This window comes from Bos grunniens, chromosome 15 (assembly GCF_055505025.1).
Source record: "Bos grunniens cultivar Pamir isolate PY7600 chromosome 15, Bosgru_T2T1.0, whole genome shotgun sequence".
Lineage (NCBI taxonomy): Eukaryota > Metazoa > Chordata > Mammalia > Artiodactyla > Bovidae > Bos > Bos grunniens.
In genome coordinates, this window is record NC_141179.1 from 65,735,976 (window position 1) to 65,759,646 (window position 23,671).

At 44.5% G+C, this 23,671-nt stretch overlaps 1 protein-coding gene across 8 annotated transcripts in view; it reads left to right on the plus strand.

The window, feature by feature from the left end:
• The window catches only part of EHF (ETS homologous factor), a 43,879-nt gene extending 21,193 nt beyond the window's left edge, over window positions 1-22,686 (plus strand). For 3 of the 8 annotated variants that reach the window (XM_086341134.1, XM_086341130.1, XM_086341132.1), the window contains exons 2-9: window positions 946-1,045; window positions 4,849-5,094; window positions 7,538-7,600; window positions 10,882-10,953; window positions 11,073-11,141; window positions 16,534-16,596; window positions 18,287-18,482; window positions 18,586-22,686. In XM_086341134.1, coding sequence (XP_086197260.1) covers window positions 949-1,045; window positions 4,849-5,094; window positions 7,538-7,600; window positions 10,882-10,953; window positions 11,073-11,141; window positions 16,534-16,596; window positions 18,287-18,482; window positions 18,586-18,685 — 906 coding nt within the window. In that variant the 5' untranslated portion in view covers window positions 946-948 and the 3' untranslated portion in view covers window positions 18,686-22,686. The remainder of the gene's footprint in view (window positions 1-945; window positions 1,046-4,848; window positions 5,095-7,537; window positions 7,601-10,881; window positions 10,954-11,072; window positions 11,142-16,533; window positions 16,597-18,286; window positions 18,483-18,585) is intronic. The other 5 variants (XM_086341138.1, XM_086341133.1, XM_086341137.1 and 2 more) reach the window with 2 other exon arrangements.
• The last annotated feature ends 985 nt before the right edge of the window (window positions 22,687-23,671 follow it).

Sequence of the window (23,671 nt, forward strand, 5' to 3'; positions counted from 1 at the left end):
TTTTCATACAGTTCAAAAAAATCCAAAAACAGGCTCACTGAAGAAAGGCTCTTCTCCTTGATCCTTTACTGAGAAAATGAGCCTCATACTGAGAAAGTCCCGTTCAGGTCAGCTGTGAAGCTTGCAGTATCCTCCAGGTGGATGGCATCATCGACTCAATGGACATGAGTTTGAGCAAACTCCGGGAGATGGTGAAGGACAGGGAGGCCTGGTATGCTGCAGTCTGTGGCGTTGCAGAGAGTCAGATATTGACTGAGGGTGACAACTAAAAGGAAAGGGAATGTGAGGATGAACGTTTTACCGAGAAGGAAGGGTCAGTGTCTTGTTGGAGAAACCTGTTGATTTATAACCTTATCACAGAGCTAAGTGCTTGAAAAGCTCTAGGTCAAATATGGCTGAGGTCCCCCGAGACCAGCCCATCTCTTGGCAGATATCCTCACCGAGGAAATTTACTGGATGCTGAGGTGTGGGCTGCTCAGGTGTGTCAGAACTCGTACATGTTTGATTTCAAGTCAGGGTTCCCACACAGGTGCTGGGTCTGTTCTGCTACCCATTTGGGATTTTACCGAATGGCAATTCCACTTTAAACAAAATCTCTCTGACATTTTCACTTTTGTAAAAAAAAAAAAAAAAGTTGGCCGCTAGCCAGACTCACCCGGTGAGCAGGTATTACATTTTCCTCCTGTTTCATTCCCGATCAGAGATTATTCATTTATGAATGGGTGGCTGTAAAAACTTGCCTCATGCATATGAAAATTGAACCTGGAAATTTTTAATTGCCAGTCAGTTTTGCTTTTACTGAAAGGGCTGTGGCAACATGCTTGGCAGGCAGTGGACGGGAGGACACGTTCTTTCTTCCTTCCTAAATTTGCTCTATGATCCATACTCTGAAATGACGTTTGTCCCAGAGGCACTGACGGAACGGCCTTTTTGATCCCCTTACAGATCATGATTCTGGAAGGAAGTGGTGTAATGAATCTCAACCCCAGCAACAATCTTCTCCACCAGCAGCCGGCCTGGACAGACAGCTACTCCACGTGCAATGGTAAGGGAGCTACGCATGTCCCTCCTCGTGCAGCTTCTTCCAGCTTCTTCCTTTGCTCTGATTAGACTTCATTCCCCAACCTCATGAAGTATACAGTGGGCGTGGGAGCCAGGAGGCCTGTGGGAAATACAGGGGATGTGGGAGCTGGGGGGACTGGAGAAAACCCTTCAAGCAGGAGATCCCCACAGGTCCCCGGAGCCCCAGCCAGAAGCCCACTCGAGATATTCCATGGTTTCCTCTCAATATTCAAAGTTCCAGGTTGGCGAGCTGACAGAGAGGGTGAGAGAAGAGCTACCCCAAAGTAAGGCCATTTGAATAGTGTTGGCTGGGATATGAAGATGGATAGGAGAGAAAACTCTGTGTGTGTGTGTTTGTGTGTGTGTCTGTGTGTCACGTAGAAGCATGGACATTAAGGAGAAGAGAGTTAGAGCAGCTTCATCCTTCTGTTTCATCTTCCAGTGACTTCCCTCTGTAAGGGGCGGGTAGATTTGTTAGGAGACCATGTGCCTGCCTGTGGCACTTTAATCTAAGATTGGTGGATTAGAAGAGGGAGGGCTTAGTCTGGCGCCTACAGAGGGTGGATCCAGCCCATGGCTTACTGTAGAAGCCAGGCTGAATACAGTGGTTGCTAATCAGCGCCGTGCACCTCGTTGTGAAGGCAGTCAGCTGGGGCAAACTCCTTTGCGCTGAACCACAGTGGGTGTAAGGAGGTCCGGGCCTTCTCCCACCTGCTGCTCTTGCTTCCCTTGAACCACATGGAAGTGGCTCTTGGTGAACAATGTCTGGGAGGCAGGAGTGGGATGCTAATGCAAGGGTTGCATTCTCCAAGAAGCAGCCGATTCCTGGGCAGCTCCACCTTTCAATTTGGAATCCCCAGACACACAGCGTGGAAAACAGGAAGGGGAGACCTTCTCTTATTTGATCATTTATCCTCCTGAACTGCTGTCTTTTCTGGGCATGAGCTTCCCTGTGGGGACCTTGAAGGATAATTCTAAACAGGGAACAGTTCTTCAGGGTGGAAAGTCTTTTGCATCCCAAGCCCTTGGACTCTCCATTATGGCAGCATTCCTCTTGTTTGCTGCGCAGGGTGTAGAATCCATTCATCACTGTTACATTCTCACTTCCAGAAGCTCCTGGTCTTGATTGATGGGACTGGGGAGACCAGTTGAATGCCAGAGAGGAGCTGAACTCATAGGCTTTTCAATGCTTCTCCCCAAACTTCTGGAGGCTACTGGGGAGTCTGCTCCGTTCAACTTCAGACAAAATTCTCTGGTTCTGCCAAGTTCTAATAGGCTGCACTATCAGGAACCCTCCTCTCTTCTGAATCATGTGACATTGAAAGAAGAAAGTACTGTGGGCCTGGTGTGGGGTTATTGAGAGTTGTTGTCTCTTGTTTGCAAACTCAGAGTTGCACAATTAGCAAAACAATTAATTTAAAAATAAAAGAACAGAGACTTGGGGGAGCTGCAAAAAATATAGCCCACTCTTCAACAGCTGTATTGGTTGGTGAGACACCAAAAAAAAAAGTGGGAGAAATGAGAGACATCCCATTTAGGCTCAGTCTGTTAGTATATTTGGGAATATTTCTATGTATTTAAATTTGGGGACTAGATTCCTCCAATCCTTATTGCTTCCCCCTTCACTGTTGGCTTCCCCTTTAGGACCCCAGCTGAGGGTTCAGGCCTGCTTTTGTGTGGTTATGAGATATGAGGCGTATGGCACCTAATGTGAGCGGCAGGTATGACCCAGGACAGTATCTTTGTGGCCACGTCATCTTGACCTCCTGCTCTTAGCAATCCTTAAGTCTGCGAGCAGTGGATGAAGTCCAAGAGGGTGAGCAAAAACGGGAGTGGGTTGGAAGCATTCACCCTTTAGCTTCTCCTCTGGGAGTGTTGAGGGCCAGGCTGTGGGTATTATGGGGGATCAGACCTTTTGGAGCTCTGTATCTCCTTGCCACGCAAACTGTGTCCACTGACAAACATCATCATCATCCCCATTCCTGGGACACTCACCAGGAATGCAGAATCTCAGGCCTCACCCCAAGTTTATGGAATCAGAATCTGCATTTGAACAACATTCCCTGGTGATTCATAATCGCTTTAGAGTTTAGAGAAGTACTGATCTGGCAGGACCTTGAAGAAAAAGTTAGGGACTATTTTCTTGCACTACATTTTCCTTTATTGGTCCATCCTTGAGTTGGTGGGAATATCTGTGTGTCATGCTCAGTTAGATTTCTCCTTCTTCAGCTGGGTGGGCTATAATAGGGTCTCCTCCTTGTTCCTACCCCTCACCTCTTCCAAAAGAGTGCTCCCTCCCTTGGTCCCTGCTTTAGAAGGGATTGTAAGAGCTCTCAGTCTGGTCACATGCCAACAGGAGCTGGCTCTTTCTTCTTCATCCCTTCAGGACTCTGGGTTGATTTAGTGATGCTCTCTTAAGTGAGTATGAGAGTCACATACATAGATGGTTAGTCCATAGTGAGCTCAATAATATTTATTGGCTTGGAGGAACTCCTCTTCTTCACTGGTACTTGAATTAGCCATCTTGTGAATGCATCTCATAGGCTCTTCCAGGTTCCAATGTTATTTCTTCTTCAACAATAAATTTACTGAAGAAATGGAGAGAAAGTACCTATAATGGCAAAATCTCTAAGTAGTTTTTATGGGAGATACAAGGATGGGTAAGATGGATATGCTGCTGCTGCTGCTGCTAAGTCGCTTCAGTCATGTCCGACTCTGTGCGACCCCATAGACAGCAGCCCAACAGCCTCCCCTGCCCCTGGGATTCTCCAGGCAAGAACACTGGAGTGGGTTGCCATTTCCTTCTCCAATGCATGAAAGTGAAAAGTGAAAGTGAAGTCTCTAAATTGAGCATACAGTTTACAAAGAAGAATAGGACTGTAAAGACCCATCAAAAAAGACAAAACAGGACAGAAGTCATGAGGAGAAATGGGAAGTATGTTTCCTGGAGATTTAAAGACAGCAGCCCTCAGCAGTTGGTCGGGGGAGTCTCTGATGGCTTTATGGGTGGTCGGAGTCAGTGAGTTGGGCAGGAATTCAATAGGGAGCCACAGGTAGACCTCAAACTGTCCTAAAGGACAATATAGAAAAAAGGCAAAGGGTCACTTGAGGAATAGTGAAGAGCCTCAGTGCCTGGCTTGGAAGTTTTGGACCTAATTTCACTGGATAAAGGGAAGTTGCTGAAGGTAACTGGGTAGGGAAGTGACGTCATAGTGGTTGTAATAACCAGTACTGGGCAGGGGACATCAGCATAGCGAGCAGATGAATCATCTGGACCACTCTGGGGAGAAACAAAGGCATCATAAAGAAGAGAACCCAAGTCTCAGGCTTCTGGTTGAAAATGATTTGAATTGGGGGTATATGTGTGTATATAGGTGTGTGTGAGAGAGAGAGGGAAAAAAAAAAAAACATGGGAACTATGTGGGTGTGGGCAGGAAGCCAATACATTGCTGAAACTGTAGCAATGCATTAGCTCTCATGGTACTTTGTGGGAGATGGGGAAGAAGCTCATGATCTCAGAGCGTTTCAAGTCTTGTGTCCTTATCCAGAGCCCAGGGGTGAGTATATGAGGAACAACAGGAAGATGTAGGGAGGCTGAATGACTGGCTCCTACCACAACTAGGGAAGGAATTGTATTTCCCAGAGCCTCCTCTCCAAATCCAACCTCTGCTGATGCGTGCACACCTCGGCTGTGATCCCTGTGACTTCTGGCGGTGCACCTTCCTGTCTGGGATCATGCTCAGAAACAAACACGGCTCACTCACAGGGCTGCCTCCTCTTTTGCAGTTTCCAGTGGGTTTTTCGGAGGCCAGTGGCATGAAATCCATCCTCAGTACTGGACCAAGTACCAGGTGTGGGAGTGGCTCCAGCATCTCCTGGACACCAACCAGCTGGATGCCAGCTGCATCCCTTTCCAGGAGTTTGACGTCAACGGCGAGCACCTCTGCAGCATGAGTCTGCAGGAGTTCACCCGGGCGGCAGGGACGGCCGGGCAGCTTCTTTACAGCAACCTGCAGCATCTCAAGTGGAATGGTGACTCTCTTTCACTCTCTCTACCCTGTTGGGAGCCAGCTGGGAAGGGCAGAGACTCCACGACTGGCAGGGTTCCTGTTTAGGGACATCTGAGGATGGTCTTACCTCCAAATGACTGTTTCCCAAGACAGGGAAGTAGAAGGGAGGTGAGAGGGGATAGGCTTGAAGCCTAGGGGACAAGGTGTGCCAAATCCCATACAAATCTAGGGTAATGTAATTCTCTCCTTATGGTTAATTTCCAAGGAGACAAGGGTTAGCTGGGTAGTTACAGAATACTTGGTGCTCTCAGAAAACCACTTCTTTCTCTTACAAATGGGGTTTGATTGTTTCATTCCCAATCACTTGCTGGTTAAGATCGCCATGGCTATTTTAAAAAATATTTCTATACTTAGGTTCTTACAATGAGACATAAGTATGGTAAAAAAAAAAAAAATAGGTGAAATTACTTCTAGTTTGTTTTGGGGGAGGAGAGAAAGCTTATGTTATTACAACAGATTCTTAAAAGGTCCTAAATGAAAAAGGGTTAGAACAAATGGTCTGGACAGGTTTGGTATGTTTCTGCAGTTTCTGGGATTGGGGCTATCCTAGAGCCCCAGATGTCTCTTCTGACGCTCCAGCCAGCGCATAGACAGGAAGCATTCAAAGGCTATCCATCAGTGATATTTGATTCACACATGCATGCATGCTACACTGGCTTGGAAGGCTTGGTAGGGGAGACAACTATCTTGCAGAATGCCCTTGACACTGGCCTGAAGTTCTTATGATAATGGTTATTTAAAAAACTAGCTTCTCTGAGAACCCTTTTGGGAAGCAGTGATGTGTATGAATAGTGGGCTGGCCTATCTACTTTGGAGCAGGCACATCTATCCAAGCAGAACCTGTGTTTGGACATGGAGCTGGGGCTGTGGGAAGCATGAGCTCCAGGGCTATGGACCAGATTCAGATCCCTACAGCTGCCATCAACACTGAAGAGACCCAATGTCTGGCCACTGAGCTGGCAGCATGGTGGCCGTTTGAGATGACCTCATTCAGCTCTGGGGCACTCCCTGCTTCCCGCCCACCTCAGTGGTGGTTGCTCATTTTTCTTTTACTAGAACCAAACCAAACAAGGCTCTAAAAATAACATCCAGGAGTCTTCAGAAAGAGCAGACTTATACTTGAAGAATTAAAAATATTTACCTCCCCACCTCCAATTAAATCCACTCCTTTAAAGCTTTGCTCTGATTGAAGCTTAAGACAGGGAGGCGTGGGATGGGATGTGGTCACCCTTGACTTCCCAGCTCTGGCCTTCCATCTTTGGCCTTCCATGACTTGTCTGGTCCCACTGTGTACAGCCGGTGCCTCTGACTGCCTCCTGGCCAGATTTCTCACCTTGTTTTTGTCATTTGCCTTTTTGTAAACGTTCTACTAACTTACATTTATTGAGTATTTACTTATACAAGGACTCCAAGTGAATAGATTCATTTGGTGACCTTATGAGAAAATAAACATCACAGCCATTTGATAGGGGAAGTTTTCATCTGGGAAAACTGAAGGTCAGAGACGTTAAAGTGTGACCTCTGCTCCTGAGATATTTGTAATCTGGCTGGGGAGGACAAACATACAAAGTGAATTTACATGTATATATGTGCTTTAATGGGGCTTTCCAAGTGGTGCTAGTGGTAAAGAACCCTCCTGCTAATGCAGGAGACATTAGAGACACGTGTTCGATCCCTGCATCAGGAAGATCCCCTGGAGAAGGGAATGGCAGTCTACTCCAGTATTCTTGCCTGGAGAATCCCATGGACAGAGGAGCCTGGCGGGCTACAATCCATAGGGCTGGACACATCTGAAGCTACTTTGCACACACGCATGCATGTGCTTTTATATATGATACATCTGAAGAGAATTTGTAAGGCATACGTAAGAGAAGAATCACTGCACGTATCTAGACGTGCCTCACAGATCAGATCTAACCAAAAGGAGTTACATTTAAGATCAGAAAAGGATTAAGATGGCTTTGTGTTTTTGTTTGCATTTTGTGTCAGATCTTAGTATGGGAAAGCACCTTAGAGGCTATCTAATGACTTTATCTAGTTTAATCCCCTAAATTTACAGTTGAGGAAACCAAGACCGAGAAAGCTGAAATGACTTGCAGCTATTAGTGGAGAAACTGGTCTTCTAACATCTAAACTTCTAGTTCCCTTATACTGGATGTCTTCTCTTTGAAAGGCTAAATAATTCCATTTGAGGTGGGTGCCCCAGCTACTGATTTTCTGGGCCAAGGACCCCAGGCTTGAGATTACAGATGCAGAGAGGGAAGCCCCCTCTCAGAAGCAAAGGATAATGATCAGGCAGTGGGCTTAGCAGAAACTCTTGCATGAAGCCAGCTTTGTCCTTAGCCAAGCAACACATTTTGGCTCCATGTGGGCCCGCTCTGACTTTCCCAATCTGCCCTTCACAGGCCAGTGCAGCAGTGACCTGTTCCAGTCCACGCACAACGTCATTGTCAAAACTGAACAAACCGGTGAGTCGTGGTAGATAAAGGGAGCCAACGTGGGAAGCAAAGGTCTGGGGAACACAAGTTGGGAGGGAGTGTGAGGGAGAGTGTGGGAGCAGGATGGAGCCGGTGTTCGGGCAGGAAATCCAGGGATGCCTCTTCCTTGGCTGTCTCCAATGGGCCACCCACCCTGCCACAAATCTCATTCCTTGTCCTTGGGACCATGACCGCCAACTCTTTCTGACTTCTAGACTGGTGGTGAGCCTAATTCCTCCCACACGTCTCTGCTTCCTGTGGTTGGTCAGGGGCGCATCCAGGCTCTGATCCAGGAGCCCAGAAAAATGCAGAGTCTAAGTGGGCATCCTCCTCACTGCAGAGAGTCAGGGGGTTGGACTTGGCCAAGTCAGGAGAAGCAAGAGGAGAGAAGAGGAAGCATCAGTGTCTCCTCTCCCTCTTCTCCCTTGAAGGGAGTGTGTTTCATCAAGAAGAGGAAGCACCGGCCTGGGTGTCGTAGTTACTCTATGACAGACAACAACAGGTGTACGAGGTAACCCAGCAAGGAGAGAAGGTGTTATCCCAAGAGACTGGGCTTGAGGAGAGATTGGGGACCTTGGAGTTTCTGTAAGGATGTCCAAGCAGCTGTGGAACCAACTCCTGCTTTAAGAGCATTTTCAGACAAAAGCTGATGTTCTGAGCTCCGAGTAGAGTTTGCGGCCCCAGAGCCATTACTTTCATTTTGTACTCCTCCTTCTGCCCGATCATCCCTCCTTTCTCTGTCCTGAACTCTCTCTCCTGGGGACTTTCTGTCTCCCCACCTCCCCTCCAGGGGACCTGCAGAGAACAGTAACTACCTCCAGAAGTTGTGTCCCAGAGCCTGGTATCAATCAGAGTTTCCTGGCATATTGCCCTTCTATGACCTCTTAGTCTAGAGAACTCTGCAAGTCGCCCAAGTCCACAGGAACTGCCCCCGCCCCAGGGTCCCTCCCCATGCCCACATCAGCGAGAATATGGGCCACATGGGCCAACCATAGTCGGCCACAGGCCTCCCTGAGGCTTGCGTGCCAGTCACCAAGGACAGAATTTGACCTGGGGTGATTTGTGAGTCACTAGGGGCAGAAACTGGCCCCATGCAGTTATTTACTCTTGTATAAGGGGGCTGGTCTACCATTATTAAAGAAAAAACAATAGCTGCTAAGCATGTTAATTAGGTTTTCCAGCCCTGCCCTTCCCCCTCCACCCCCCCCTCTCCACGCCACCCCAGAGACCAGGGGTTGAGTTACCCAGATGGTTTGTGCTTTATGGGCCTGACTGCCTTAGAGGCAGGAATAGAACTTGGCCAAGAGGATGGTGCCCCCTCACCTCTAACCCCCGCTATTGACCAGACAGATAGCCCCAGTGCAAGAGCCAGGAGGTGGTACCAGAGAGGTCCCAAGTACTTGACAATTCCTCCTCGACCATCCAGACATTCTTGTGGTGCCAGTTCAGGAAAGCTGAGCTGAAGGGTGGGGAAGAAGGTGCACCCTGGGAGGAGGGGAGAGGAGGCTCATGCAGGGGCCAACACCCCCAAACCTCTTTTGGTTCAGTTTGTTTTCAGAGACAACAACAGGTGTACGAGGCAACCCAATGAGGAGAGAGGGTGTAACCCCAGGAGACTGGGCTTGGGGTGCCCAAGCACGTAGCTATTAGTTCAAATACCAGCTAAATCCCTATGTCGTAAACAAGAGGACTTAGCCAGTGAGTCAGGTTTTACACCATTTATGCTATAAAAACAAAATGAAATTCGGCCAGTGGCTTACCACCCCAGCCCTGAAATTCAGATGCTGGGCAGGAGGGAGCTGAGGGCATCTCCATCTGTGAGGAGGGGAGAGCAGGAAGTTCCTGGTGAGGATGAGGTGACAGCTCCTGCCAGATTGCTCAGCTCTTGCCCGGCCAGGAAAAAAAGAGATCTTCTGTTGGAGATCAGCCCAGATGTGGGGGGTGTGTAGGAGTTGGGCTGCTTTTGGGGTAGGTGGAGGGGAGTTTCCTTCGAGTCTGAAATCTAAAGAGTCAAGAGATGTGCTTATCCAGTACTCTGAAGAAAGAAAGAACTTCTTTTCCAAGATGAGGCAATGAAGCCCTACTCTTTTTTTTTTTTTAACTTTTTATTTGGTATTGGGACAGAGCCGATGAACAATGTGATAGTTTCAGGTGGACAGTGAAGGGACTCGGCCACACATACACATGTGTCCCTTATCTCCCAGACCCTATTTCCATCCAGGCTGCAACGCAACACTGAGCAGAGTTCCATGCGCTATACAATAAGTCCCTGTTAACTACCCATTTTAAATACAGCAATGTGTACATGACCTTCCCAAACTCTCTAACTATCCCATCCACTCCTGGCAACTATAAATTCATTTTCTAAGTTTGTGAGTCTCTTTCTGTTTTGTAAGCTCATTTCAGATTCCACATATAAGGGATGTCATACGGCATTTCTCCTTCTCTGTCTGGCTTACTTCACTCAGTATGACACTCTCTAGGACCATCTGTGTCGCTGCAAGGGGCACTATTTCATTCTTTTCAATGGCTGAGTAATAGTCCATTGTATATATGTACTGCATCTTCTTTATCCATTCTAATGAGGTTCTACTCTTAAAAGCTGTTTATTTGATTCGGTTACAATCTCCTCTTCTTCTCTTCAGTTTTATTTTGAAAATTTTATGTCCACCCCTTAAGACTATTGGAGATGTCCTGGAGGGAGGGAGCTGTCACCCAACTTAAGAGTTTCACTCTGGATTTTAGCAATAAAGATTCTATGATAAGACTGAGCAGATTTTTTATGAAAGAAACATAATTAATTTTCCCAGGAAGATATTATTTGGAAAAGATGCTCATTCATCATGAAATTTTTTGTCCTTACCATTTTTTTAAACTAGTATAAAAGTATTCTGGTGACAATACAGTAGAATGTATGACAATGCCAGGCCCCTGAGCTCCCCCACCCCCACGTGCAGACTGGAAACATCCCCAGGAAAGCACTGGTCTAGGAGAGGATCCCACTGTTGCAACTGCTCTCACGTCCCTCAAAATGCAACAGGTGTAGAACACCTGGATGAGGCTGTAACAAAGTCCATCTCCCCCAGGGCGCTGGAAGAAAAACTGGGCTAACATTATCGTAAATCAACACGTGACTGAAGTAGAATCTGATCTCTTCTCTCTGAAAGCCACCTTCTTGTCCCACACCTTTTTGATAAAGAACAGGGAGTAAAAACAGGCAAACTCCCCACTTGGGGAAGGTGACTGCTGACATTTCCATTTTCTGTCCTTAGTAGACCCTTCCATCATGAACACCTGGAAAGAAGAAAACTATTTATACGACACCAACTATGGTAGCACAGTAGGTAACTAACTCCCCAGCACTTAAGACCCCCTTTACATTCTGATTCTGTTTTTCTCAAAGCCAAAACTTTATGTTGTAAGGAGGGCGATCTTAATGTCCCTTATGTTTTCACTGCCACAGATTTGCTGGACAGCAAAACTTTCTGCCGGGCCCAGATCTCCATGACAACCACTGGTCACCTTCCCATTGGTAAGTTGTCCTGACACCCAAGGCTGAATGTACCTCATACAAGCGCTTACTGAGAATTAACGAGAATTACCAATGTTATACATTTCCAGCTTTGCTGGGGTCCTTCCCAGTGAAGGTCTGGGAAAGGTTTATAAAATAACTGCTTTTGAGACCATATTTATCTATTGAAAATGATCATCAAAGATGCCTCTAGAAAAAGTGTTTTCCTCCTGTGAATCCAAATCACTCTCTTGTGACAAGAAAAACCCTCTTTTCAATAAAAACTTGCTTTTGTGAAATCATGTGGTAAAATTATTAAGTGGGTATATTAGGGGAGAAGGCTCTATTTAATTTTCAACAAGCTGTCTTTGGCTTTAGAAAAAGAATGTCTCACAGTGGAATCCAGAAGTCAGTGAACTTAGGAAGATGGTCTCTGGGTTGAAGGTGCAGGAAAACTTCTGCACCTTCACTGAAAACTGAAGTGAGTTTCACTTCTGCTGAAAACTTCTAGAACCTTGGGAATCATGGGTCAGTTTTAAAGTCTGTGCTTGAAGGCTCATCAGGACTCTCTAATCAGTCAGACCACATGCACATTATGAGTTATGTTCATATTAGTTGTGTTCGAGATTGGATGTGTCTGGAGGCTATCCGTGACTCAGTCAAAGTCAAAATGAGTGAGAGGGTTGGTCTGTTGGGAGTCTGGGAGAGGGGCTTTCAGATTATTACTCTTCATCCACTTACAAATAGATCCATTGGTAGGAATGAGCGCACTGGGAAGGTGAAGAGATGGTTTCATGCCAACTCTTGATCTCATTGCAAACTTGTGGCTCTGTCTGGCTCTGTAAAATAGAGCTTAGACCTGTTACAAGTGACTCTATCTTTTCCTGGAACTTAATTTGGGGCAGCTTCAGAACTGGGATTTAAAAAGAGTGTTTGTGAAAGGCAAGAGTCAAACAACAACCCCTTCTCTCTCTCTCTCTCTTTTTTTTTTTTTTTTGGCTTTTGTTGAGTGTGTTTTTGAGAACTGAAAAAATGAAAGCTTTCAGTTTGAGGTTTTGTTCAGTTCAAGCCCCTTGAATGAGACCGGGCTGGGAGCCAGGGTAAGTGCTTCTGGAATCGAGGTGAAGAGCGAAGGTTGATTCATTTTTTGATTTCCCCCTCCAGAGCCCCGGTGGCCCATCCCATTGTCTGTCACTCTAAATATCTGCTGAAATTAGGGAACTAGATCAAACACTGGAAGCGTTCTGTGGTGGATTTGCCATTCTGGAGGAATTGAGCCAGTCAGGGTAAAATTTTGTTGTCACTCAGTTAAGACTAAGGTTTTCAGAGCTGAAGAGACCACCCTCGTCACCCTCTGACTTCCTGCCACGCTTCCTAAGGTACTGATCCCATGTCCTGAGTCTTTGGCTTAGGGCAGAAGATTGCAACTAAGAATGAACTTAAACCAGCCACTTCCCGAGCCTCAGGGGTAGTTAGATCTCGAGGCACCGGGGGAACCAAGAGCAGTCCTCACAGCTCTGCTGCCCTCACGCCGGGCGACCCGGCTCTCTTTTGCATCCTGACTTACCTGCTAGAATCTCAGAATCAATAGGGACCAATGTCTGTTTTCATGTTTGTGGGCTTCCCTGGTGGCTCGGGGATAAAGAATTCACCTGCAGTGCAGGAGGTGGAGGAGACATGAGTTTGATCCCTGGGTGGGGAAGATCCCGTGGAGGTAACGGGGAACTCACTGCCTTCTGAGTTCACTTACTCAACTTTTGAATAGTCCTTAAAATGAGCTTTATAAATCTACTCTCCTTCACATCCCTTGATTTTTAAAAAAAATTTTTTTTTAAGTTGATATGTTGTATTTTCATTTTTATTCAGTTCAAGAAATTTCCTTTCTTTTTTTCTGGTATTGGTCATGTGGGGATCTTACTTCCCTGACCAGGAATTGAACCCATGCCCCCTGCAGTGGAAGTACAGAGACATAACCACTGAACCGCCAGGGAAGTCCCTTCATTGATTCTTAATCTCTTTATCCTGGATTCCTATCCTGAAATTGTAACAGGCTGAAAAAAGAGATAAGCCATTCAGGAGCTCTATCAGAATGATCACTTAATCAATTCAGTGTCTGGGTTGGTAAATTCTTTGGGGTAACAAGCCCTCCAGGTAGAATAGTTAATTACAGCCTTGTAAGGATCAATCCCTTTCAGAATAGTTTAGTCTCTACTGAATGGGACCAGGACCCCCTCACCCTGCCGCAACCCCCGAGCCCTGCCCCAAAGACCTGTCATTTGTCCGAGTCTTCAAATTTCCAGCTCCCATGAAATGGAGGGCAGTTAAGTATCTTTATGTGTTTTAATGCAAGTTACAAGCCACACTGAGGCGAGGCCACACATAAACTGATGCCCTCACTGATAAACACAGGTGGGGAAGCGGCCGTGTTTTGATTTCTCTGTCATCTGCTCATTTCATAAAATGGCTGCCGCCAGTGTTCCTGATCTGCCCGATAGTCCTCAAGCCAATCATGCCAATGCAGGCTTGATGTGTTTATTCACCGACTCGCTGAGCCTAGAGCGAGGGTGGCATGGTCTATTATAACACTGAAATTTGTATATCCCGTAAAGAAATGGCTCACAGCTGAATCATATGCAAATGTTTCTAATCTTTGCTTCTTGCGAAGCAACTTAGCTGAAGTCATGCTCTGGAGCTCTTCATAAACTTGTGCCTTGGTGCTGCCCCGGTCCAGACTGGACCTTGGCCTGAGGTGCCTGGAAGCAGAGCAGGAGAAAACCAAGCTGGACAACTTCCTCAGAGCAAACTATTATTTTATAAGGATGAGTCACTTAACCACACGGCTAACTTCAAAGGTTCTGACTTTTATTTGAGGGCCAGGGGAAGAGCCAGGGGGAGAGGCCATCATATTAAGGTGAAGTTTCAGATCAAAAGACTTTAGTGCTGAGGCAGGTGGGTGATTCTACAGCTTGCCCCCCACACACTGGGGACTAGAAGAGGCTGGAAGAAATTCGAGTTTTTTTTGCCTGTGGCTGCATATTCTTCCATACGATGATGGTCACATTTCTATTGAGGGCTTTTTTTTTGGCTGAAGTTCTTCCTTAAGATGGATGGAAGTCTAGCTTGGGTAAATGGTTGACATCTTAAAGAGAACATTTCCTCTTGGTGTAGCTGGTCTGGGGGTTCTTAATCTGGAATCCATGGACAGCTAAATGACCCACAAACTCCTGAAACTGTTACAGAATTTCATGAGTGTACACACACATATGTGCCTTTTTCTGGGGAGACGGTCCAAGGTTTCCAGTTTATTCATAAAGTACTTCAATCTCCCAAAGTAATTGATTCTTGCATTACATGTGCTTGCAACCCTTAAATAAGGATTGAGGCCAATAAGCTGAGAGACACTTACACTTGGGTTTTTCTGACTTCAACCCTGGCTCTGAAATAATGGCCCTGCACCACTCCTGGATGCCATTTGAAAATAAGCTTTGCTTGTGGCCTGCTGGGTAAATGCCACTCTTTGTCTACAGAACAACGTGGCCCTGTCAGAGTGATGCATCACTTGGAAACCGGGGTGGGTGCCAACCTGTCGCAATATTGTCACATCCTGATGGGATGTCGCAACCTCACTGCGAAACCTACAGAGAGAGAGAGTGGAGTCTCCTTGCATTTTCTGTGAATTTGTTTTTCCAGGTTTCAGAGAAATCTGAGTCAGGTGCAAACCCTCCTGCTGACATTGTTGTAGTGGGGAGGGAGTCGGGGGGTGAGTGGAGGGTGGTGGTGCATTTAACCACCAGAAAAAGAGGTTTCTCTTCTAACCAGATCTTATTAAAACTCTTTCATCCATCGCACCACGACTTTCAAGCTGCTGGGAGCTCTGAGTTGTGACAGTCTGGGTGCTCAGATAGGTGAATGTGTCTATGCACGTTGGGAAATACAGAATCATCAAATTGGAATGACTTCTCCCCACTGACTAGAGTGTTGCAGAACTGAACCTGATTCTTGGCAGGGAAGGCATTTATGAAATCTGTTATGTGGCACCATCTTTGTAAATGGCATAGAATAGTGCTTATGAGTAAAACCTCTGGATCCTGCTAGCACTTTCCTCATAGGGTTATTGTGTGAATCACATAAGGTGCTTCATGTAAAGTACTGATCACAGTGCCTGGCACATAGTAAGTGCTAAAGAAACAAGAGTTAGTCTTTACCATTTTCATTAGGATCTAATGATGGTCAAACCTTATTGAACAATGGACCACTCTTGACAATCTCGAATGCTTGGATCCTCTTCCTTTGCCAGCACTGTCGGTCTGATGAAAATGCTCTTGAAAGCCACACGTGGGTCAGCAAACCCTAAGTGAGGGAACTCTGATGTAATGCCCACAGAAGAGATGTGATATACTGGTCCAATTTCTTATCGGGATTGGCTACCACTTACAAGCAGCTCTGTATTCAAGTTGGCAGATTTTTGATGGTGGGATTTTTTTTTTTTGGTAAGATCTGCTTTAGTTCTCCTGATACTGGACATGCCCACTGACACAAACACACACACACACACACACACAGAGGCATACACACAGACACACACACACAGGCACACACAGACACACACACACTGCTAAGTCATTTAGTTTTCTTTTTAAACAAGTTTTATTTCACAAATTTGCCTCTGTAATTTTCTCTTGTTGATAATCTCAAGGGTCACCATAATGAGTCATTTGTTAAACTAATTTGTGTTTCCACAGTCCACTGTGGCTCTCTGTGCTGAGCTCAGGCCAGTCAATGGCACCTTTGTCTGGCTGATTAAAATGTAACTTTGCATGCCAAAAAAGGCACTCCTTTGGCTTAAAAGTCATCTTTCTTTGTTTTAAATGTTTACATTTTGGTATTTCATTAAAAAAAAAACAACTGATGACATAAATCCTTCAATGGCTTCTTATCTCTCACAGAATAAAAACTAAAATCCTCATAATATCCTATCAGGCCTTAGTGATCTGAACGTCACTGTTTCCCCTCTGCCCCTTGCTCACAGCCACACTGGCTTCCTTCTATTCTGTGCACATCAGCCTCAGGGTCTTTGCACTTCCTATTCTCAGGCACAGCAGGTTCTTCCACAAGTTCTCTGTGTGACTGTCTCCCTCACACCCTTCTGGTCCCCTTATCAGTTCTTCTGTGACCACCTTATATTTAATTGCGAATTATTCCCATTCCCACATGTCTACCCTTTTTTGCTTATCCTGAAATGTTTTCTCTGGAGCACTTATCATCTCTGCTCTGTTTTGATCATGACCAACTACATGAGCAGTGCCAGGCATGTAGTAGGTGTTTAATAAATCCTGATGAAATGAATGGACGAATGGAGATGACAATTGCAGGAAACAGGGAAATGAAGCAGTTCTCGTTGTCTTCTCTTTAGCAGAGTCACCTGATACGAAAAAGGAGCAAGACCACCCGACCAAGCCCCACACCAAAAAGCACAGTAAGTTGGCTGGCTTTCAGTTGCCTCCTGGCCATTCCTTTCGTTCAAGTGGAGGGTTGCTGGAGGCCACCAGTTTTAAGGCAAACACTGCCTCTTCCTGCTGCCTGCATTTCTTCACCTCAGACTGGGTGGGGTGTGAAAAGAGAGGCATCACTTGCTGGCCAAGCAACCCCTCTGCAGTGGTTTCTCAAAGTAGAATTTCAATGGATATTTCCTCCTCACTCTGTTCTATTTGTTCTAACACTGAGACCTCTGTGAATGGGAACTTCTTACAGGCATGCGGTGGGCTATCTCCCTTTCTCCAGAAAATAAAAAAAAAGGGATGGGATGAGGAGAAAGGTGGGAAGAAACAGCTGAGGTATATTCTTTTTTTCTTTTGCTGAATGTTGGCTTCTTTCTTTTGTTGAGTTACTGTTCCAAGAAATATTATTTATTCTTAAGCATCAGCAGTGCTTTTGTGGAGCTATATTTCCCCCAATAATAAAATCTTATGAAAGTGTATGAAATATCAGAGATGTGGAGTTGGTGGGGAAAAGAGATCGAGGTGGTATAATCTGGAAATTGTAGTGGTTGGACATCTTTGCTATCTGCTACTCCACGTCATCCTGAAGGACTGAAGGAACACAGCCTCGCTAATTGGGGCTTGGGGAGGGAGTTGTGTGTCACAAATCCAATGGGGACAGAATTGAATTTGGTTGCTAATGTCATTACAGTTGCTGTTTTATTTTCAGATTGACTCCCTCAACCCCCGTGAGACCCCACCGCAATATATTCTAGGCCTAAGAGTTCTAGAACCCTGTGCATTTGGCTGACACACAATTGTTGGGTTGCAGCCGTCAAATTGGTTGAGGTCCTATTAATAAATAAAAGTGGTTGAGCATTGTTCTCCTGGGAAGTAACAAGTTGAAATGAGTCCCCAGCAATCTGTCAACCATATTTTGAAGATACTCCCACTAGCCTAGGTGATCTAGGACTGATTTTTTACATTTGTTTTTTTTATTGAAATTGATTTACAATGTTGTGTTAATTTCTGCTGTACAGCAAGGTGATTCAGTTATATATATATATGTATATACACACACATTCTTTTTATTATTTTATTTATTTTTTACCAGAGGATATTGCTTTATAATATTGTGGTGGTCTCTGCTGTACATCAACAGGAATCAGTCATATCTATATCTATATATATATATATATCCCCTCCCTCTGCATCCTTTTTAAAAATATTTTTTCCATTGTGGTTTATTTATAGGATATCGAATATAGGTCCCTGTCCCATACAGTAGGACCTTGTTGTTATTCACTTTATCTATAACAGCTTACATCTGCTAAGCCCAACCTCCCACTCCATCCATCCCCAACCCCTTCCCCTTGACAACCACAAATCTGTTCTCTAGGTAAGACCTATTCTTTTGTCTTGGCTTTGCCGCTAATTTGCTTGTGTGACTTTGGTCAAGTCAGTTAAGTTCTCCATGCTTCAGCTTTCTGACTTGTAAAATTAAAAAATTCTGCTAGTTCATTCTTAAATACTCAGTACTGGAGATGCTGTGACATGGTGTCATTGGTGGGTAGCAAGGTATTGAGTATTTCTTACTTGATGGAAGATGTTTCAACTCTAGGCTTCCTCGAGCTGTTCTTCGCTGTGACTTAAGCTGTGAATAAACTCTTCTTTTCCACTTGGCCTCAGATCCAAGAGGGACTCACTTATGGGAATTCATCCGCGACATCCTGCTAAACCCAGACAAGAATCCAGGGTTAATCAAGTGGGAAGACCGGTCTGAGGGCATCTTCAGGTTCTTGAAATCAGAGGCTGTGGCCCAGCTATGGGGGAAAAAGAAAAACAACAGCAGCATGACCTACGAAAAACTCAGCCGAGCCATGAGGTTAGGAGTTTCACGTCTCCGAACATGATAAGACCACGTGACCATTTGTTCCCGCAGCCATCTTAATTAGACCAGGCCCCTTACGCAATGTCTTTTGTTACAGATATTACTACAAAAGAGAAATTCTGGAACGTGTGGATGGACGAAGACTGGTATATAAATTTGGCAAGAATGCACGTGGATGGAGGGAAAATGAAAACTGAAGCTGCTGACACCTCTGAACATAAAGCTAAATAACCCCCGAAATGATAACCAACCATGAAGTTCCCGGACGTAAATATTTCAAAGACTACTTGTTTTCTGATATTTATGTACCACGAGGGGAAAAAAATACAGCTACTTCTAACAGGAAGAAGGAACATGACAGTTGATAAAATGATTTTGTTACTTTTGAAGTATGTCCTATATGGGGAACAAACGTACACAGTTTTCTGTGAAATATGACGCTGTGTCTGGTTGTAATTTTTGACTCTATTGTGAACTTTTTTTCTGCTGCAAGAAGGACAGAGTCTTGTGCTTCTTGTTAAGAGAAAGAAAAATAATCAGAGGGCATTAAATGTTTTTATATGCAAAATGATTTAGGAAAAGGTGACGTGTCCTCCACACGTAAGCATTCATGTGGCCTCCTCAAGTGAGGTGGATGTGGTCGCCAGGATGAACTTCAGGGTCTCAGATTGATGGGATGAACCAGAAGGATGCTTGGGATGTTTACCTTGACCTTCAGGCGTGAGCGAGTGGAGACTGAGGACTTCCACAGTCCAGGGTGGACTGTAATCACTGCATAATCACATAACTTTCCTGTTTAAATCAGAGAAGAATAATGGTGCAGGGGGCTTTATACTCATTCAGGAATGATTTACCTGGGGTGAAGTCTATCTTCCCTCCTCCTTCTCGACTCATTGGTGAAAAACTTCAATTGCCACCTCTGCTTACTTTTGGTTATTTAAGAGAAGGTCTGGCCTTGGTTATTTTTATATTAATTGCTTAAAAAATAAGTGGGAAAAGGAGATGATGAGTTTTCTCTTGTATTCCCATTGTCTGTGGTTTCAAAATTGGCACAACTGACATTTTTTGGCTGAATTCTTCTTCGTTGTGTATTATTTTGGCTGTAGTGTGTGTTTTGAGATGTTTAGCATATCTATGACCTATACCTTCTATATGCCAATAGCACTGTGGTCATCAAAGTTGCGACAACCAAAAATGTCTCTAGACATTGCCAAATGTCCCGCAGGTTGGTTAGGTGGGAGGATTGCCCTTGACTGAGAACCACTGGTTTAGCCAGTCAAGATGAAGATGGTGATTTACTCTCAGAACAACAACAACAAAAATCCCTGGAGTGAAGACTTTAAAGTCAACTTATTTTTCATTTTTAAAATGTTGTGACAGTGAGTTTAAATCGCTAGAGGGACTTCTTTTCAGAACCCCAGATGAAAGCTAGAATCAGATAACTTAAACAAGAGCTAACAATACAACACATTTTCAGTAGAATGACAAAACAGAGAAAAAATAATATTGTGGAAGGGAACACAGAGGAGAGAGAGGGAGACCGACAGAGAGAGGTTAGTGCCAGGGAGACACATTCGCAGATATTGCTGCTTATAATCTTTCCTCTTTGGGATAACCTTCCTGTCGCATTTTAACTCATTCCAAAGTGAATGCTGTCTTGCCTAGATTTGGATCTAGAGGAATGTTAAACAAACGAACAAAAAAAGACTTCCTTAGGAATAAAGGAAGAAGAAAGAAAGGATGGAAGAGGAAAATGAAGGATGGAGAGGAAGGAAGATGGAAGAGAAAGACAGAAAACTCAGTTCAGGAGCTGTGGCCGGGAAGGAGTTAGAGGCTTTCCTCAGTATCTGTACTTTGACAATGCTGAGTAGCACCTCTGGAGGTGACCAAGTCATGCAGAAAGAAAAACAACTCAGTTGTACCTTCAGAAGGTCACTCATCTCACTAAGCTGTGTTCCAAGGTCACTGGCCATCATGGCTCTCATTAGAAGGACGATGAGCAGCACAAATCTGAGACATTCCCACAAGAAAGACAAACCTTGCTCTCCAAGCAAGGCTATAGAACTGAGGCTTTCCCAGCAGTTGACCATACTTTCCACAGAAGAGATTAAACTTCCAGATATTTGAATTAATGTAAACATGTGAATGTTTGCATGTCTGTGTGTAGTTATTAAGAGACATCTGCTAATTTGCTCTCTGCTGTCCTCTGGCTTGGCCTATTCATCATCTAAGCTGCCTGGATCATTCTCTGAGCTCTCCCTTCCTCAAAACTGTAAGTTTCTCCTGTTCCTCCAAATTGGTCTTGGCTGTTTCTTCACCCTCTCTGTTGAAGAGCAACCCCTGCTAGGTAGTAAGTCTGGGATGTACTGACTGGAACACTGCAGATAATTAGCAGATTGTGTTATTTGTTGAAAGTGACGGTTTCTTGGCACCTGGTTCCTACTTAAATAGGTTGGCGTATTAAGTTCTCAGCATATATCTCTATTGTCTTGGCTTGAGTTTGATGCATTTTCTGTGTGCTATTCGTGACTTGGAGAACTCAAGGTAATTGAGCCATGCCAACCTGGGGTGTGAACAGAATCTTTCCCACCCCAGTGTTGCAAGGGAGAGCAACATCTCAGCAACAAGCCAGCCCCCTTCTTTTGGCACCTCACAGCTTCTCACTTGAGAAGCCCCCTTCTTTTGGCAACTCACAGCTTCTCACTTGAGAAGCTCTCATCTGCGCCAACACTCCTAAGATCACTACACATGGCCTCCTTAAACCCCTCTTACACTAAAGGCTTGGGCTCTTATTTTATTTTTGCATGGGAACCTGAGGAAGGAAATGTATTGCTAAGACTTTACTAGATTCAGATCATCTGGGGCCTCTAGATAATTGACTTGATGAAACGAGCAAAGCCCTGACCCCCAGCAACGTGCCTACAACTTCTGGAAGTTGCTTTCTGAGCAGCACAGACCAGGGCAGTGAGTTTTTCTTTGAAATGTGCTTGTTCTTTTTCAAACTCTTCTCTCGCTAGACTGTAAGCTCTGTGAGGGCAGGGATGATATCTTAGCAATACTGTTTTTTCAATACCTACATGAGATAGGTCCTTAGTAACTATATGATGAGGTAATGAATAAATGTCTTCTGGAAGACTCCTCGGATTGGGAGCCCATATCCATAATTGTGATATAAATTGATTCTTTACTGGACAAAGAGCACAACAGCCAAAACTTCAAGGACTTACTATCTGTCAGATGAACATTTTACTGTGAGGTTCTTTACTTTGCCTTCCTACCTGTGCTGAAATAAAACCAAAACAGGTTATTTGGTTCTGCAAATCAGCCTATGTTGTGTGAGAATTCTGTCACCTCACTGGGAACTGTGAGAATTACCCGGTATATGAGAAGCCAGTCATGAACCTTGAACCTGTCTTAAACGATGAAGATTATGAATGTTTATATGATGTAAATTTCTATTTAAGTGTAAAGCAGTTCTAAGTTTTAGTATTTTGGGGTTGGTTTGTATTTTTTTTTCTTTTTGAAAAATATTGAGGGATCTTTTGATAAGGTTAGTCATGCATGTTAGATTTTAGTTTTCAAGTGTGTTGTTTTTCAAATGTATAAAATATAGGAGAAGTTAAAATAGTAAGAGAAAAAGGCAGTTATATTATTCTTCTATAGTTAAAAAAAAAAGTTTGTTGAGTGCCTACCTGTGTGCACAGCATGGAACCATCTTCGGGAGGAGTTTATCTAACTATATGGGGTGTAAGAAACTCCAGAGGAGCCCATGGAATGGCTACTTCCTGTGTGAAAGAAAGTACGTGAGCTGAATTAGCCTCAGCATTGCTTCTCAGGATTCCATTTCTGGAATAAGAGAGAGAACATTGAATAAAAATGTGTTGAGACTGGGTGTCGCAAACCACTGAAATGTGTAAGCCTTCATGAGTTTAGCTTAATTGGGATTAATCTTTCTGTAACTGTCTACCTATTTCTTGCTTTTCTTCCCATCTGGCTTCTGGGTTGACATTTTTTGGGGAAGCAACCCTACTGCCGCTATTTTTTTTTAACAATCAGAAACCTTGCCCTTGAAACTGCGTTAAATTAAAACTGAGTATTTCTGTTTTATGAAAGAATTATTTTTTCAAAATACAGGTTTTTTTTTTTGTTTGTTTGTTTGATGGGTCCCAGAAAACACTAATAAAAATTACAGAGACCAGCCTGTAACCGTGTGTTTGATGCTTCAACAAGCCATCCAAAACCAGGCTTAGAGGAATGCACTTAGTCTGTAGCAACACAACGTAGGCAGTTTCTGCATGTGTTTACTCAATAATCATCTACTGAGCATCTACTCCTACGGGCCGGGCATTGTCCTAGGCGCTGAATTACTGCAGAGAATGAAAGAGACAAAAAAATTCTGCTCTCGTGACATTTATGTTCTATTGGATGGAAACAGACAAGAAACAAGATATTGACAAACACAACATGGAGTATCAGAAGTGTAGTCAAGAGATGTACAGCAAGGAGTGGAGTAGAGTGTGCTGGAGTATGGGGGGTGCTTGCAACTTTTGGCAGGGTTAGGAAAGATGGAAGGAAAGGAACCGTGGAGATAGCTGGGGCTGGCGGGGGTGGGGGAAGGGGATGGCACCCTATTGGAGGCACCTCAAATGCAAAGTTCCTGAGGTTCTTAACACCTGTTCCTGAGATATCCAAAGAAAAGGAGGGTAGTCTGTTTGCAAGATAGACTCAGCAATAGTAGGAAATAATGTTAGAGCTTGGAGGCCATGCTGAAGGCTCTAGTTTGAGTGACATGGGGAGCCAGAGAGGAATGCCGTGCTCCATTGCTGGTTTGAAAGGGTCCTTCTAGCTGTTCTGTTAAGAATAAATTGCAGGAAGCCATTCAATGCTGAGTGTACATTCTTGGTGAAGGATGAACAAAGGGAGGCGGGAAAGACCACTGTCACATCCAGCTTTCCAATACCACACTTAAAAATATTTCCAGGCAGGACATGCGTTCTACCAGTTCATAGCATATTTCTCCTGGGGGTGCGGAGTCTGCAGTCCTTCAGTCACTTAAGTTCATAAGTCACAATGAAAATAACTTGGGGAAGAAGCAGTTGATCCCAGGAACTGGGATGTGTTCTTTGTATACATGATTGCATTTAATCTACATGCAATCTACATTGCATTTAATCTACTTGGCC